Below are 18,755 nucleotides of genomic sequence, written 5' to 3'. Positions count from 1 at the left end.
TATTTTAGAATCACACGTATATAGTGACAACCGGGCTCCGGGTGCAATGGTGCCATGGTATCTTTTACAGATTCGCGTACAGTCAAACCACACTGGCACGCCCAACCCCGTCTGATCTTGGAAGCTAAGCAGTGTCCGGGCCTGACCAGTACCAGGGAGGAGACTACCTGGGAAGATCAGGTACTGTAATGATAACAAACGATTTCCAATGGATACTCACCAAAAATTAGCACCTAATTAGAATCACTTTTATGTATCACTGATTATTTATTTATTTATTAATTTATATATTTATTTATTTATTTAATATGATCCTTCGGATGGACTTATATTTAAGCCAAAACATGTGTCACCGGATTTTTATATCTATACCTATATAATCATAAGGCTTAATATAATCTAGCCTGCACCATTAGCACCATTAAATAACTACAGTCACCTTATGGAATCACCTATGCTGCACCAGCACCTATTATCATATGGGCAGTGAGTCACCCTATTTTTACCTCACCTTAAATAATAACACACTAATTTGTCAGGTAACAAGTGTCTTTGAAATACATATGATCCACTACTTTTGATATTACCATTGTTTTTCTATTTATTCCATGCATCGGACCCGTTACCATGGAAACTGAGGTGCCTGGTATCTAGAGGTCTCTGCGTATCCACACAAAGATGGCCGCCACAATAACATGAAAAGTATCTTAAACATCCCAGGAAAAATGGATTCCATTTGGCATACGTTTAAGAAGTCAGATGTGCACCATCCACTGAAGAGCAGCCCTGAACACCCACAGACGCAGGCGCAATGAAGCCGGGAACCGCCGCGGGCGCATGCGCAGTTGACACCGGAAGTGGGGCGGAAGTGACCCGTCCAGTCCTCCGTCACCGGAAGTGTGGCGGAAGTGACTCATAATTACATTATGAACGTTTTTAAACGTTTTCACCCACATTATTATCTGTAACCACTCGTTTTTTGAACTAAGGAGTCTGTCTGACATGAACTAATCCAGCTGTGTTTTTAAAAATTAGCTCTGTTAACCTATTTTAATGTATAAATGTATATCCCAATCACATGATCAATTATGATGTCACAACCCCCTGACTCAGTGTTATGGGTATAAATAGACATACAGCTTCATTCTGTCCCTACCCCTTGAAGAAGTCTGTTGAGACGAAACGCGTTGGGCCTATACTGACCACCCACATTTTACAAGCTAAGTTTTTTGAATTCCTATCCTTTTAAGTGTATTTTTACTGCTTATTTATGGACAAAAAGTTTTTTATGCTTGTTTTTTAACCATTCTTGGAAACTGTTTTTACTCTCATATATATTAAAAAAAAATTAAATTTTAAAAGAAACATTTTTTTTTGGCTCCTAACTAAGCTTTAAAAACATAGTTTTTAGCCACACTCGTCGCCGGTACCCCTATCCCCCCAATTTTATACCTTTTTAACATTACCATACCAGTTTTGTATTTTTAGGGGTGGGCTGACACCTTTTTAAGGTTAAGTGGGCGTAAAGCTTTTATAACGGAAGTTTTTAAACACAATCGTATAGTTTTTACTGAGATTTTAACCTCACAAGTGGCGCTGTACTATCCCTTTTTTGCATATATATATATGTGTGATCTGTAATCTCTCAACAGACAACCTAAAATATGTCCTTGCATTAGGTCTCAGATATGTGGGTGACTGTGTTCATGTCTCCATTACATTTCATTGTCTCATCTTTTGCTAAAGTTGTAAAATTTAGTTTATCTACTGTCAGGGTTGAATTGGCCAACATGGGTACAGGGGAAACCCCCGGTAGGCCTCACCTCCTCCTCTAAGGATCAGCTTCCACACTGTGCACTTGAATCGTACATTATATATTACCTTGTAATGCACAGGACTATGGTGTACAGTGCATTGTTGTTATTAATTCACTAGAACACAGGTTCTCAAACTCGGTCCTCAGGACCCCACACAGTGCATGTTTTGCAGGCAGCCCAGCAGGTGCACAGGTGTATTAATTACTCACTGACACATTTTAAAAGGTCCACAGGTGGAACTAATTATTTTACTTGCAATTCTGTAAGGAGACCTGCAAAACATGTACTGTGTGGGGTCCTGAGGACAGAGTTTAAGAACCTGTGCACTAGAAGTATTTACTATATATATATATATATATATATATATATATATATATATATATATATATATATATATATTCATATTCATCAAGGGGCCCAGCCCATGCACTCTCTAATGGTTATGCAAACCAATGTTGTTGCTGGTCACACCCCCTATGGAGACTGGCCACACCCCTACACATGGGGCCCTACCACTGCATTCCCCTGGTGGGCACTTCATCTGACATTGCCTGCTACTAGCATATCATTAAAGGTGGGATGATTTGCTAAATATATCAATAGTAATTGTAACAATAATAACTGTTTTTTAATGTTGCAAATATGGGTATCATGGTGACCTACCATTTCGCAGCTGGTCGGACTACAGTGGTGGACTAGTCATCTGCAAATGGCCTTTTGGGCCAGTCTGGCTGCCTGAAGGCCTTGCCCAGAAGCTCCACTACCAGGTGCTTTGCCTGCATGCTGAGATGGGGGAGTGCTGCGAAGCCATTCAATCCGGTCAGGATAATGCAGATGGATCTCCACATCAATTGCATTATGTATACAGGGGTTTGCAGTAGGTAACCGGTGGACGGGGTGCCGGTGGTCACAATACCGAAGCCAGCATCCTGATCTTTAAAATCCTAACAGGGGTAAGGTAAGTATGCTATCCCCTTAACCCTCCCTTCCCGCAGCCTAACGTAAACCTCCCCCCTTAGTGCCTACATCTAACCTCCCCCTGTGGTGCCTAACCCTAACCCACCCACTCCCTGCAGCTTAACCCAATGGATATATGTATCCAAGGTCCATCACTCCAAAATAACAGTGATATCTGCAGCTGGCGGACTCGCTATTAGCAATGTAGGGGAACGGATGTGCGGAATTCAGGACTTAAAAAAAATCATGACAAAACACTGGAGAGAGTTAACGTTTCAGTATTGATATACTGTCGTCAACAATTCACAACAACTAACATTCCCTGTTTATAAAGTGTAGAGAAAACAGTGTGGGTGCACATTCATCAGGACCGGCATATGCAACTTAGAGCAATTACAGGAGATCAATGTTGTATGTATCTCAGACAAATAACCACCTGCAACTGAGCTTGTGCAATTAGATGGCAACAGCAGAGGGAGGCCTGAAACAATCTGTGTGTCTGTGTGTAGACAAATCTGAACAGTGGGTTACTGAAATCCAATGGCACACATTTTGTCTATTTAATGGCATAGGAAAGGACAAATAGTTAATTATCACTTGAATTTCATAAGAAGTTTGTTGACTTGCTAAAGCATACAGTATTTACCCATCTTTATCTGCTTCCTCAGTCATTGTCCTCATCAGCCAGAACCAACTTTCCGGGAAATCTGATCTGGATTGTATTTCCGAATCTTTTACGTACTCACCGTCTTCATCACCTGATATATAGAACATATACATATTTTTAATTCACGTGCTCTCAAAAAAAGGGGGAAAAAACCCAACTGTAACAAAATTCTATAGGATCAGTAATTTCTTCCCAAAATGGATTATTTCAGTTCTCTCTTACTAAATTGCAGAAAATAACAATTATTGCTTATTCCTGTTCATTGCTATACATAGCAAACTGCAGAACTCCAATTTGTAAAAACTCTTGCGCTATAATTATGTAACTATATGATATGGCTGACAAGAATAACAGACTCCTATTAAATTAAAAAATATTTAATAATATATGAATAATCATGAATCATAAAACAAGACCGGTCTTAATAATTTAAACATCAAAAAATGACAAGTATATATACTTTCTAATAAATGGAGGTGGACTTAAGCATAATCTGTGCACAGAAGTGTAAAAACAAGCTCTATAGCTAAATGACTTGATTAATAGAATAAAAAAAAAAATGAATCAAGTGTAGCTGCTGGTAAGACCCATATATTAAATGTTTCCAATAGACAGTCACTTTGTATCAAAGTTCCTCTGGATATACAAATCCAACATATATCAATGAAATGAATAAGAGCCTTTTTTAACCGGAATCTTACGTGAGGTGTGAACAAGTAGTATCAGCAGGAGTACATCCCGACGTCCACCACAGTGGCTTTTAGCTGCGGGGAAAACGGCACCTGCAATGGCGCCCGCTGTGACTTAACCTGCTCAGTCACGATGCTCCACGGGTATCCACCTCTACGTGCCGTTTGCGGGCACCGGTAAGCGGCTCCTCTCCACTCAAAAACAAATAACCAGGCAGAAGAATATTACGGCCTGGTTATTTGTTTTTGAGTGGAGAGGAGCCGCTTACCGGTAATATTCTTCTGCCTGGTTATTTGTTTTTGAGTGGAGAGGAGCCGCTTACCGGTGCCCGCAAACGGCACGTAGAGGTGGATACCCGTGGAGCATCGTGACTGAGCAGGTTAAGTCACAGCGGGCGCCATTGCAGGTGCCGTTTTCCCCGCAGCTAAAAGCCACTGTGGTGGACGTCGGGATGTACTCCTGCTGATACTACTTGTTCACACCTCACGTAAGATTCCGGTTAAAAAAGGCTCTTATTCATTTCATTGATATATGTTGGATTTGTATATCCAAAGGAACTTTGATACAAAGTGACTGTCTATTGGAAACATTTAATATATGGGTCTTACCAGCAGCTACACTTGATTCATTTTTTTTTTACTCTATTAATCAAGTCATTTAGCTATAGAGCTTGGTTTTACACTTCTGTGCACAGATTATGCTTAAGTCCACCTCCATTTATTAGAAAGTATATATACTTGTCATTTTTTTATGTTTAAATTATTAAGACCGGTCTTGTTTTATGATTTATGATTATTCATATATTATTAAATATTTTTTAATTTAATAGGAGTCTGTTATTCTTGTCAGCCATATCATATAAATACATAATTATAGCGCAAGAGTTTTTACAAATTGGAGTTCTGTGGTTAATTGCACTTGGGTGGTCCAGTGTAATTTGTTTGACCTGTTAAGCCCAGGTCATTAACTTTTTTCAGCTGAGTTTCATTATATCCAAAAGGGCTTTTTACAATAAGTGAGATTAGCGCCTGATACAAAAAGGTTTTTATACATAGCAAACTGCAGCCTAAAGGCCTCATTGTGAGTCAGACGCACCTCTGTTCCCGGACACGTATACAGTAGCAAGTTTCAGCATATAGCACATGCATAGAAGGGACTGAAATGGGTGTTTGGACAGCAACTTGGGGGTTCTCATAGAAATGCATTAAAGATAGCCGTCTGGAGGTAGTGGGTCCAGATGGCAGTCATTAGATCAAATACGTTTGGTCAACATGCATTAAGTCGACATGGTCATTAGGTCAACATGTACTAGGTCGACATGACAAAAGGTAGACATGAGTTTTTAAAAAAAAAAAATTTCCATTTTTTGACCTTTTTCATACTTAATGATCCACATGGACTACAATTGGGAACGGTAACCTGTGCCGAGGGCAGCGAGGTACCTTGCCTGAAGCATGGCGAGCGAAACAAGCCATGCGAGGGGACACGGTACACCAACTGGGGTTCCCCGTCACTTTATGAAGAAAACGACACCAAAAACAGTCAAAAGCCTCATGTCGACCTTTTTCCATGTCGAACTAATTACTATGTCGACCGAGTGGTCATGTTGACCAAACGTGGTCGACCCAATGTATGTCAACCTAATGAACCACACCTAGTGGGTCCATGCTAGTCTGAGTCATGCATATGGAGAAGGGAAGCCTGTGTCTGATGGATCTCTGGCACCTAGCAGTGCCGATACTAATGGCTAGCGTAAAATCACTGACGGCTAGCGGATAATCACTGGGCGACATGGGTTTCCTGATGGTTTTGCAAAACCATAACACGAAGATGAATCCAGATCCAATACCAAAAAACATGGGTCAGTGCACATCTCTAATTACTGTAGTACATACCTCCCAACTTTCCCGATTCCAGCAGGACAGTCCCGCTTTTTGGACACTGTCCCGCTGTCCCACCCTCGGGACACAGTGTCCCGCAGGTAGGGAGGGACGGTTGGGGGAGCCTTTGATCACCCACTGCTCTGCTCTGTAAAGCAGCGAGTGATCTCTGAATACATGCGCACGGCATCTATGGAGGTGAGCAGGGAGTTTTCCAGCTGCTAGTGGAGCACTGATTACTCCCCCAAAATGACGAAAATCGGGTCCGTGCCGCGAGGCCACGACAAGATTGCAAAGACCACGCCCCTCCCGTAAGAGGCTACGCCCACTTTCCGGGTCGCTCACGGCGTAGCCGCACAATGGTCCCGCATCTCAGCTGTGCAAAGTTGGGAGGTATAGTAGTATCATAATCAGAAAACATTTCTTGGACAACTTGGAGTTTTATGAATAAATAGTAGAGATGTGCACCGGAAATTTTTCGGGTTTTGTGTTTTGGTTTTGGGTTCGGTTCCGCGGCCGTGTTTTGGGTTCGAACGCGTTTTGGCAAAACCTCACCGAATTTTTTTTGTCGGATTCGGGTGTGTTTTGGATTCGGGTGTTTTTTTCAAAAAACCCTAAAAACTGCTTAAATCATAGAATTTGGGGGTCATTTTGATCCCAAAGTATTATTAACCCAAAAACCATAATTTCCACTCATTTTCAGTCTATTCTGAACACCTCACACCTCACAATATTATTTTTAGTCCTAAAATTTGCACCGAGGTCGCTGGATGACTAAGCTAAGCGACCCAAGTGGCCGACACAAACACCTGGCCCATCTAGGAGTGGCACTGCAGTGTCACGCAGGATGGCCCTTCCAAAAAACACCCCCCAAACAGCACATGACGCAAAGAAAAAAAGAGGCGCAATGAGGTAGCTGTGTGAGTAAGCTAAGCGACCCTAGTGGCCGACACAAACACCTGGCCCATCTAGGAGTGGCACTGCAGTGTTACGCAGGATGGCCCTTCCAAAAAACATGCTCTGTACTATGACATTGGGCATCGGCCTTGGCAGACGACGTTGATGGCATTTCATCGTCTCGGCCATGACTGGGGGCGTGCAAATGGTGGAAGGCGCATGCTCTTCACGTCCAGTGTTGGGAAAGTCAGGCATCACAACCGACACAATTGGACTCTCCTTGTGGATTTGGGATTTCGAAGAACGCACAGTTCTTTGCTGTGCTTTTGCCAGCTTGAGTCTTTTCATTTTTCTAGCGAGAGGCTGAGTGCTTCCATCCTCATGTGAAGCTGAACCACTAGCCATGAACATAGGCCAGGGCCTCAGCCGTTCCTTGCCACTCCGTGTGGTAAATGGCATATTGGCAAGTTTACGCTTCTCCTCCGACAATTTTATTTTAGATTTTTGAGTCCTTTTTTTACTGATATTTGGTGTTTTGGATTTTAAATGCTCTGTACTATGACATTGGGCATCGGCCTTGGCAGACGACGTTGATGGCATTTCATCGTCTCGGCCATGACTAGTGGCAGCAGCTTCAGCACGAGGTGGAAGTCGATCTTGATCTTTCCGTATTTTTGGAACCTCAACATTTTTGTTCTCCATATTTTAATAGGCACAACTAAAAGGCACCTCAGGTAAACAATGGAGATGGATGGATACTAGTATACTTATGGATGACGAGCGACTGCCGACACAGAGGTAGCTACAGCCGTGGACTACCGTACTGTGTCTGCTGCTAGTATAGACTGGATGATAATGAGATAAAATTAAAATATATATATATATATATATATATATATATATATATATATATATATATATATATATATATATATATATATATATATATATATATATATATATATATATATATATCACACTAGTACTGCAGCCGGACAGGTATATAATGTAATGACGGACCTGCTGGACACTGTCTGCAGAATGCGTTTATAAAAACACCACACGACGAGTGTTTAACTTTTTCAGGCAGACAATCACAATATACTGGTGGTCAGCAGACAATCACAATATACTGGTGGTCAGTGGTCACTGGTCAGTCACACTGGCAGTGGCACTTTGGCAGCAAAAGTGTGCACTGTACTTAAAAATATGTACTCCTGCTATAACTGCTCCCCAGTTTCCCCCACAATTAAGCTGTGTGAGCAGTAAGCACTCAGCACAGTCAGATAATGATATACAGTATTAATTACATATGATGCAGCACACTGGGCTGAGCACAGATATGGTATGTGTATGTGACTGTGTCACACTGTGTATCGTTTTTTTTCAGGCAGAGAACGGATTAATTAAACTGGTGGTCACTGGTCACACTATCAGCAAGTAGTACTCCGAGTCCTAATATATGCTCCCCAAAATTTGTAAATCAAGTGTCTCTACTAGTTACTCTCTAGTCGGAGAGGACGCCAGCCACGTCCTCTCCCTATCAATCTCAATGCACGTGTGAAAATGGCGGCGACGCGCGGCTCCTTATATAGAATCCGAGCCTCGCGAGAATCCGACAGCGGGATGATGACGTTCGGGCGCGCTCGGGTTAACCGAGCAAGGCGGGAGGATCCGAGTCGCTCGGACCCGTGTAAAAAAAACTGAAGTTCGGGCGGGTTCGGATTCCGAGGAACCGAACCCGCTCATCACTAATAAATAGTTTATAGAAAATATTGGAATTATTATGAGATGTATTCGATGTGTCTGGTTTGAGTTCCCTTTTTTAGGTTTATTCTAAAAAAAATTCTATTATGTTGTATTATGAAAGTCTAGGCACACGCCCACAACAGTACCAAGATAATTCCACTAGATAGATAGATAGATAGATAGATAGATAGAGAGACTTTATTTAGTGTATTTTTTATTTAATATTTTATTGTTTTATTTATTGTTTATAATTTTATATCCTGTTTCTTTATAGTTTTAATTTCTATTTTTCTTATTTTAGTTTTTATCTATTTTATTGTTTGGGGTATATTTATTTTCTTAACAGTATTGCTATTTTGTATTTACAAATTATTCAGATTGCACAGCTCAAATTCTTGAAATATTTTTAAAATGCATCTATTGATTGCGGTTTTATATAATAAAAAGATGGTATTTCATAAAATTATGCAGAAACTAGTTCCTGCATCAATTTATGTATCACCTCACTGCTATGTACTAACAGCTTGCTGCAGGAGATGTCACAGTAATATCTTGGAGAAGGTTATGTTTCTAAGTTTCCTACCATAGCAGACCGCAGTCCCCATTATTGTCATTGGGGACTACGGTCTGACCCCTCCATTATGTACCAAACTCCAAAAAGTAAACTGCTTTATCTTACAATGGGGGTCATTCCGGGTTGATCGTAGCTGTGCTAAATTTAGCACAGCTACGATCATCCACACTGACATGCGAGGGGACATCCAGCCCGCCCCGCATGTCAGTGCCCTCCCCTGGCAGAAGAGCAAAGGCATCGCACAGCGGCGATACCTTTGCACTTCAAGAGTAGCTCCCAACCAGTGCAGCTTTAGCGTGCTGGCCGGGAGGTACTCGTCGCACCCCAGCCCGCAGCAGCTGTGTGTGCCCCCTTCCCCCAATGGTCCGGCCATGCCTGTGTTGGCCGGACCGCTCCCCCTAAACGGCGGCTTAACGCTGCCGTCCAGCCCCCTCCCGTCCACCGACCTCTTCTGCCTCAGGAGGCGATCGCTAGGGAACGAAGGCTGCTATGCGCTGGCGCATGCGCAGTTCCGACCCGATCGCTGCGAGAAACTGCAGCGAACGATCGGGTCGAGATGACCCAAATACCTCTTCTGCAGCCTCCATCCTGCTGCCAAATCTGACACTGTGTGCATGCCAAGCATTTTTAAACAAAAAACTATTTTATATTGGACTGTGGGAGTCATTCCGAGTTGATTGCTCGCTAGCAGTTTTTAGCAGCCGTGCAAACGCATTGTTGCTGCCCACGGGGGAGTGTATTTTCGCTTTGCAAGAGTGCAAACACCTGTGCTGTCGAGCGTCAGCAAACACATTTTGTGCAGAACAAGACCAGCCCTGTAGTTACTTACCCTGTGCGATGATTGCTGCGACGAAGGACCCGGTAATGATGTCAGATACCCGCTCTGCAAACGCCCGGCCACGCCTTCGTTTTTCCAAACACTCCCAGAAAACGGTCAGTTGCCACCCAGAAACTCCCACTTCCTGTCAATCTCCTTGCGTCCGCCAGTGCGACTGGAAGCATCGCAAGAACCGGTGCAAAACCACAAAGCTCTTTGTACTTGTGCATTGCGGTGCATACGTATACGCAGATTAGCCCCGTTTTGCCAGAATCGCTGCGCTGTGAACATCCGAAGCGAGCGATCAACTCGGAATGACCCCCTGTGATACCAGGACTGGGAGTACCAACCTTGAAAGTTGAAAATGAAGTACTCCCAATGGGCAGAGGTATCACCGGGTCTGGCGACACCCAGTGTGCACCCTGTACCCGCTTGTGCAACGGAAATGGGCATGCCCTACGTTGAAGGGGGCGTGGTCCCATAGGGGATCCCAGTGAGATCCCTCAAGGGCCAGCCCAGCATCCCTGAAGATGCTCCTCTATGATAGGAGCCGGGTGCTGATAGGGTGTTGTAACCCTCCAGGCCGTACCAAACAGAAATGCCAATTTAATACTAGCCAGACCGGAGCCATAACCGCTAGTGTGATGTCTACAAAAACTCACCTTGACCCATTTTATTTAGTCTTAAGTGTCCACATGTCATCCTGCTGGCTGTCAGCATACAATGATGGTTCATTCGTAGCTGTGAGGTCTGGCTGTGGCATATCAGTGATGAGCCTCATACAGCGACCTCACCACATTTTAGGAAACAGGGACTTTATATGTTGTCTTCTACCTTCAACTCTTTGGCGGACACATCCTCACTGTATTTTATTTCTACTATACAGACTATGGTGCATTTCTCTCCTAAGCAGTTATTGACAGATTGCGCATATGGTGTGATCAGTGCCGGCGCTACCCGCTCAGCAAAGTCTGCAAAGCAGGGAGGCACCGGCCTCATGAGGTGCTCTCCCTGTCCTGCTACTACACCTTGCTGCAGGCTGCCCCAGCCCGCACCTGTCACGCTGTATGACAGGCAGCAGCGGCACCGGCAGCACAAACAGAAGCTCTTCACTGTGATCTCGTACCAGGGACCTGCTCCTTCCCTCTCCTCCCAGATCCTCCCGCACCTCCAGTCAACCTAGATAACAGACAGGAAGCAGCGCTCCCACCCCCTTCCAATATAGACACAGCAGTCTTCAGCAGCGGCCCTACCACTCCCCTATCCCCCTTCTCTCCCCTCCCATCGGTGTCATTTTGGGGGCCAGGGCACTTCTATTTTTTCATTTGTGCTCATGGCAAAGCCGGACAACCACCTCCCGTCGCTCTGCTGTGCCCGCTTCCAGATTAGGCAGGAACAGGAAGTCATCTAGTGCACAACATGTGACTGCACTGGAGGAGCCTTCAGAGAGGAGCAGCCCAGCAGGTCTAGCAGCCAGCCAGCTATCCCATACCGAGGAGCAGAGACTCTGGTACATTTTGCAGCTGGCACACGGGGGGAGGGGTGTATTAGTGTGTGCTGGAGAGAGGGGTGGGTATACTAGTTTGTGCTGGGGAGGGGGTATATTAGTGTGTGTGTGTGTTGGGGAGGGGGGTGGTATATTAGTGTGTGTTGGGGAGGGGATGGTATATTAGTGTGTGTTGGGGAGGGGGGTGGTATATTAGTGTGTGTTGGGGAGGGGGTTGGTATATTAGTGTGTGCTGGGGAGGGGGTTGGTATATTAGTGTGTGCTGGGGCGGGGGGTGGTATATTAGTGTGTGCTGGGGAGGGGGTTGGTATATTAGTGTGTGCTGGGGAGGGGGTTGGTATATTAGTGTGTGCTGGGGAGAGGGGTGGTATATTAGTGTGTGCTGGGGAGGGGGGTGGTATATTAGTGTGTGCTGGGGAGCGGGGTGGTATATTAGTGTGTGCTGGGGAGAGGGGTGGTATATTAGTGTGTGCTGGGGAGCGGGGTGGTATATGAGTGTGTGCTGGGGAGCGGGGTGGTATATGAGTGTGTGCTGGGGAGCGGGGTGGTATATGAGTGTGTGCTGGGGAGAGGGGTGGCATACTAGTTTGTGCTGGGGAGGGGTATATTAGTGTGTGTTGGGGAGGGTGGTGGTATATTAGTGTGTGCTCGGGAGGGGGTGTGGTATATTAGTGTTTGCTGGGGAGAGGGGGAGGTATATTAGTGTGTGCTCGGGAGGGGGTGTGGTATATTAGTGTGTGCTGGGGAGGGGGGGAGGTATATTAGTGTGTGCTTTGGAGGGGGAATGATATATTAGTGTGTGGTGTGGAGGGGGTTATATTAGTGTGTGCTCGGGAGGGGGTGTGGTATATTAGTGTATGCTGGGGAGGGGGGGTATATTAGTGTGTGGTGTGGAGGGGGGTATATTAGTGTGTGCTCGGGAGGGGGGTGGTATATTAATGTATGCTGGGGAGGGGGGGTATTAGTGTGTGCTGGGGAGGGGGGAGGTATATTAGCGTGTGCTGGGGAGGGGGGAGGTATATTAGTGTGTGCTGGGGAGGCAGGGTGCTATATTAGTGTGTGCTGGGGAGGGGGGGGTGGTATATTAGTGTGTGCTGGGGAGGGGGGTGGTATTTCAGTGTGTGCTGGGAAGGCAGGGGGGTATATTAGTGTGTGCTGGGTAGGGGGTATATTAGTGTGTGCTGGGGAGGGTAGGTGGGTATATTAGTATGTGCTGGGGAGGGGGTGGTATATTAGTGTGTGCTGGGGAGGGGGTGGTATATTAGTGTGTGCTGGGGAGGGTAAGTAGGTATATTAGTGTGTGCGCTGAGGAGGGGCAGTTATATATTATACCGCTTTCACATCGCTAATGCCGGATCCCACCCGGTAAAAGAAATGTGTCCTTACCGGGTGGGATCCGGCATTTGCTCCGTCTGCAGGCTTTCCGACCCGGCAATATACCGGGTCGGTTGCCATAGCAGCGGGAGGGCGCAGCAGCAGCAGGGGCGGAGGTGGAGGTGGCGCTGGGAGATGAGCTCATCTCCTGCGCCTCCTCTCCCTATGCTGTGAATGGGAACCGTGTCGCATCGACACGGCTCCTATTCACACTGCACCTGACCCGGTAATCAACCCGGGTATAATCCTTCTAGTGATCAGTGATATATGTACAGGTGGTGTCTGTGTGATCTGAATTTCCTCCGTCGGGCCTTACTGGCCTCGCACCACGCAACATATTTTCGCCAAATGCGGTGATAATGTTTTGCGGTTACATCCTTCCTGGCTTTGATCAGGATAGGGATGACTTCATCCGGAATGCCTTTTTTCCTTCAGGATCCGGCGTTCAACCGCCATGCCGTCAAACGCAGCCGCGGTAAGTCTTGGAACAGACAGGGTCCTTGCTGGAGCAGGTCCCTTCTTAGAGGTAGAGGCCACGGATCCTCCGTGAGCATCTCTTGAAGTTCCGGTTACCAAGTCCTTCTTGGCCAATCCGGAGCCAAGAATATAGTGCTTACTCCTCTCCATCTTATCAATCTCAGTACCTTGGGTATGAGAGGCAGAGGAGGGAACACATACACTGACTGGTACACCCACGGTGTTACCAGAGCATCTACAGCTATTGCCTGAGGGTCCCTTGACCTGGCGCAATACCTGTCGAGTTTTTCCCAACGGTTTATAATCATGTGGAAGACTTCTGGGTGAAGTCCCCACTCTCCCGGGTGGAGGTCGTGCTGAGGAAGTCTGCTTCCCAGTTGTCCACTCCCGGAATGAATACTGCTGACAGTGCTATCACATGATTTTCCGCCCAGCGAAGAATCCTTGCAGCTTCTGCCATTGCCCTCCTGCTTCTTGTGCCACCCTGTCTGTTTACGTGGGTGACTGCCGTGATGTTGTCCGACTGGATCAACACCGGCTGACCTTGAAGCAGAGGTCTTGCTAAGCTTAGAGCATTGTAAATGGCACTTAGCTTCAGGATATTTATGTGAAGTGATGTCTCCAGGCTTGACCATAAGCCCTGGATATTCCTTCCCTGTGTGACTGCTCCCCAGCCTCGCAGGCTGGCATCCGTGGTCACCAGGACCCAGTCCTGAATGCCGAATCTGCGGCCCTCTAGAAGATGAGCACTCTGCAACCACCACAGGAGGGACACCCTTGTCCTTGGTGACAGGGTTATCCGCTGATGCATCTGAAGATGCGACCCGGACCATTTGTCCAGCAGGTCCCACTGGAAAGTTCTTGCGTGGAATCTGCCGAATGGGATTGCTTCGTAGGAAGCCACCATTTTACCCAGAACCCTTGTGCATTGATGCACTGAGACTTGGCTCGGTTTTAGGAGGTTCCTGACTAGCTCGGATAACTCCCTGGCTTTCTCCTCCGGGAGAAACACCTTTTTCTGGACTGTGTCCAGGATCATCCCTAGGAACAGAAGACAAGTCGTCGGAACCAGCTGCGATTTTGGAATATTGAGAATCCAATCGTGCTGCCGCAACACTACCTGAGATAGTGCTACACCGACCTCCAACTGTTCCCTGGATCTTACCCTTATCAGGGAATCGTCCAAGTAAGGGATAACTAAAATTCCCTTCCTTCGAAGGAATCTCATCATTTCGGCCATTACCTTGGTAAAGACCCGGGGTGCCGTGGACCATCCATACGGCAGCGTCTGAACTGATAGTGACAGTTCTGTACCATAAACCTGAGGTACCCTTGATGAGAAGGGTAAATTTTGACATGAAGGTAAGCATCCTTGATGTCCAGAGACATCATGTAGTCCCCTTCTTCCAGGTTCGCAATCACTGCTCTGAGTGACTCAATCTTGAATTTGAACCTCTGTATGTAAGTGTTCAAAGATTTTAGATTTAGAATCGGTCTCACCGAGCCGTCCGGCTTCAGTACCACAACAGTGTGGAATAATACCCCGTTCCCTGTTGCAGGAGGGGTACCTTGATTATCACCTGCTGGGAATACAGCTTGTGAATGGCTTCCAAAACTGTCTCCCTGTCAGAAGGAGACATCGGTAAAGCCGACTTTAGGAAACGGCGAGGGGGAGACGTCTCGAATTCTAATTTGTACCCCTGAGATATCACCTGAAGGATCCAGGGGTCTACTTGCGAGTGAGCCCACTGCGCGCTGAAATTCATTGAGACGGGCCCCCCACCGTGCCTGATTCTGCTTGTAAAGCCCCAGCGTCATACTGAGGGCTTGGCAGAGGCGGGAGAGGGTTTCTGTTCTTGGGAACTGGCTGATTTCTGCAGCCTTTTTCCTCTCCCTCTGTCACGGGGCAGAAATGAGGAACCTTTTGCCCGCTTGTCCACGAAAAGACTGCGCCTGATAATACGGCGTCTTCTCATGTTGAGAGGCGACCTGGGGTACAAACGTGGATTTCCCAGCTGTTGCCGTGGCCACCAGGTCTGAAAGACCGACCCCAAATAACTCCTCCCTTTAATAAGGCAATACTTCCAAATGCCGTTTGGAATACGCATCACCTGACCACTGACGTGTCCATAACCTTCTACTGGTAGAAATGGACAACGCACTTAGACTTGATGCCAGTCGGCAAATATTCCGCTGTGCATCACGCATATATAGAAATGCATCTTTTAAATGCTCTATAGGCAAAAATATACTGTCCCTATCTAGGGTATCAATATTTTTAGTCAGGGAATCCGACCACGCCAACCCAGCACTGCACATCCAGGCTGAGGCGATTGCTGGTCGCAGTATAACACCAGTATGTGTGTAAATACATTTTAGGATACCCTCCTGCTTTCTATCAGCAGGATCCTTAAGGGCGGCCATCTCAGGAGAGGGTAGAGCCCTTACAAGCGTGTGAGCGCTTTATCCACCCTAGGGGGTGTTTCCCAACGCACCCTAACCTCTGGCGGGAAAGGATATAATGCCAATAACATTTTAGAAATCATCATTTGTAATCGGGGGAAAACCACGCATCATCACACACCTCATTTAATTTCTCCGATTCAGGAAAACTACAGGTAGTTTTTCCTCACCGAACATAATACCCCTTTTTGGTGGTACTCGTATTATCAGAAATGTGTAAAACATTTTTCATTGCCTCAATCATGTAACGTGTGGCCCTACTGGAAGTCACATTTGACTCTTCACCGTCGACACTGGAGTCAGTATCCGTGTCGGCGTCTATATCTGCCATCTGAGGTAACGGGCGCTTTAGAGCCCCTGACGGCCTATGAGACGTCTGGACAGGCCCAAGCTGAGTAGCCGGCTGTCTCATGTCAACCACTGTCTTTTATACAGAGCTGACACTGTCACGTAATTCCTTTCAACAGTTCATCCACTCAGGTGTCGACCCCCTAGGGGGTGACATCACTATTACAGGCAATCTGCTCCGTCTCCACATCATTTTTCTCCTCATACATGTCGACACAAACGTACCGACATACAGCACACACACAGGGAATGCTCTGATAGAGGACAGGACCCCACTAGCCCTTTGGGGAGACAGAGGGAGAGTTTGACAGCACACACCAGAGCGCTATATATATATATATATATATATATATATATATATATATACAGGGATAACCTTATATAAGTGTTTTTCCTCTTATAGCTGCTGTATCTTTAATACTGCGCGTAATTAGTGCCCCCCCTCTCTTTTTTAACCCTTTCTGTAGTGTAGTGACTGCAGGGGAGAGACAGGGAGCTTCCCTCCAACGGAGCTGTGAGGGAAAATGGCGCCAGTGTGCTGAGGAGATAGGCTCCGCCCCCTTATCGGCGGCCTTATCTCCCGTTTTTCTATGTATTCTGGCAGGGGTTAAATGCATCCATATAGCCCAGGAGCTATATGTGATGCATTTTTTGCCATCCAAGGTGTTTTTTATTGCGTCTCAGGGCGCCCCCCCCCCAGCGCCCTGCACCCTCAGTGACCGGAGTGTGAAGTGTGCTTAGAGCAATGGCGCACAGCTGCAGTGCTGTGCGCTACCTTGTTGAATACAGGACGTCTTCTGCCACCGATTTTCCGGACCTCTTCTGCCTTCTGGCTCTGTAAGGGGGCCGGCGGCGCGGCTCTGGGACCCATCCAGGCTGGGCCTGTGATCGTCCCTCTGGAGCTAATGTCCAGTAGCCTAAGAAGCCCAATCCACTCTGCACGCAGGTGAGTTCGCTTCTTCTCCCCTTAGTCCCTCGATGCAGTGAGCCTGTTGCCAGCAGGTCTCACTGAAAATAAAAAACCTAAACTAAAACTTTCACTAAGAAGCTCAGGAGAGCCCCTAGTGTGCACCCTTCTCGTTCGGGCACAAAGATCTAACTGAGGCTTGGAGGAGGGTCATAGGGGGAGGAGCCAGTGCACACCAGATAGTCCTAAAGCTTTCTTTAGATGTGCCCAGTCTCCTGCGGAGCCGCTATTCCCCATGGTCCTTACGGAGTCCCCAGCATCCACTTAGGACGTTAGAGAAATATATATTACAAACCTAACACCGCATGCAAACACACACAACACAGACAAAATACAGACACATTTTTTTTTTTTATTATTGTGGTTCAAGCTAATTACAGTATGTTATTTATCAGGTACTTGATATTTCATTACTTTCCCTTTTTTCTTTCCTTTAAAACATCAGTCCTTTGTAGGTCACAAACTTATGTACCACAGTCGGTTTCCTTAATCCTTACTACAAAACAGGCTAATCATGAAAACATGCAGAAAGAGCTTTATCACGTTTAGGGGCACCAAAGGCGATCAAAGTTGAATAACAGTTCATAACAGCTGGGGTGGGGGAGTGGCATATAAATGTTTTTATTTTTTAATTTAATATTAATGCAGTTTCCCACTGCCTGTCACTCACTGCCTCTCCCCAGCCGTCACCTCTTTCCTGTCACCCTCTCTATGTCACCCACTAACTCTCACACTCTCCCCGTCACCTCTCTCTCCTGTCACACTCTCCCTGTCACCCACTGACTCTCACCTCTCCCCATGTCACCCACTAACTCTCACCCTCTCCCCGTCACCTCTCTCTCCTGTCACACTCTCCCTGTCACCCACTGACTCTCACCTCTCCCCGTCACCTCTCTCCTGTCACACTCTCCCTGTCACCCACTGACTCTCACCTCTCCCCATGTCACCCACAAACTCTCACCCTCTCCACGTCACCTCTCTCCCCTGTCACACTCTCCCTGTCACCCACTGACTCTTACCTCTCCCCATGGCTCTTCTGGGTGTTTATATTGTTCAGCTTCACTTGTAACAATTATTATTCTGTAGGCATGTGCATACAAATCTGAGTCAGGACTCGCATCTACTTACTTCTTGATAGGTCATCGTTATCCATCAGTTCCTTCTCAGATGCCTTCATCTTCTCAAATGCCTTGCAGCAGTCAAGGAAGGCATCAATACACTTCTGTCCTGCCTGGATGAGACGGGAGCGGTGCTCACAGCTGTGACCCATGGGGTTAACAAGCATGCCGTCTTGACAACACGTGTTCTCTAGGTCCGTGTACCGCGATGCTACAATATAGAGGCACATAATTGCCATTTGTTTCTGTAAAGTCCCCCTTACATCATAAAAATGTAAAATAACATAGGGGGGGAAAAAAGGACTTAACAAAATACAGATATGACTGTAACAATCTAAGGTAAGTAACAAAAGTGGATGTTATTACAAAAACAAAGCTAAAACATGGCATGTTGTCAGCCCATGGAGACCAGTAATCCCACCTTATTCCATTATCCTATGGAAAATATAAATA

At 46.2% G+C, this 18,755-nt stretch overlaps 1 protein-coding gene and 1 pseudogene across 2 annotated transcripts in view; one reads left to right on the top strand and one right to left on the bottom strand.

Annotated features, from left to right (window-relative positions):
• LOC134936125 (complement C3-like) overlaps positions 1-18,755 on the bottom strand; it is a 674,806-nt gene that overhangs the window by 305,676 nt on the left and 350,375 nt on the right. For both annotated transcript variants that reach the window (XM_063931038.1, XM_063931039.1), the window contains exons 17-18: positions 18,313-18,513; positions 3,421-3,532 (exon numbers count right to left, since the gene is read on the bottom strand). In XM_063931038.1, coding sequence (XP_063787108.1) covers positions 3,421-3,532; positions 18,313-18,513 — 313 coding nt within the window. The remainder of the gene's footprint in view (positions 1-3,420; positions 3,533-18,312; positions 18,514-18,755) is intronic.
• LOC134937739 (5S ribosomal RNA) lies at positions 75-192 on the top strand (annotated as a pseudogene).

Source organism: Pseudophryne corroboree, chromosome 6 (genome assembly GCF_028390025.1).
Source record: "Pseudophryne corroboree isolate aPseCor3 chromosome 6, aPseCor3.hap2, whole genome shotgun sequence".
Classification (NCBI taxonomy): domain Eukaryota; kingdom Metazoa; phylum Chordata; class Amphibia; order Anura; family Myobatrachidae; genus Pseudophryne; species Pseudophryne corroboree.
This window is presented reverse-complemented; position numbering and strand designations above follow the sequence as displayed.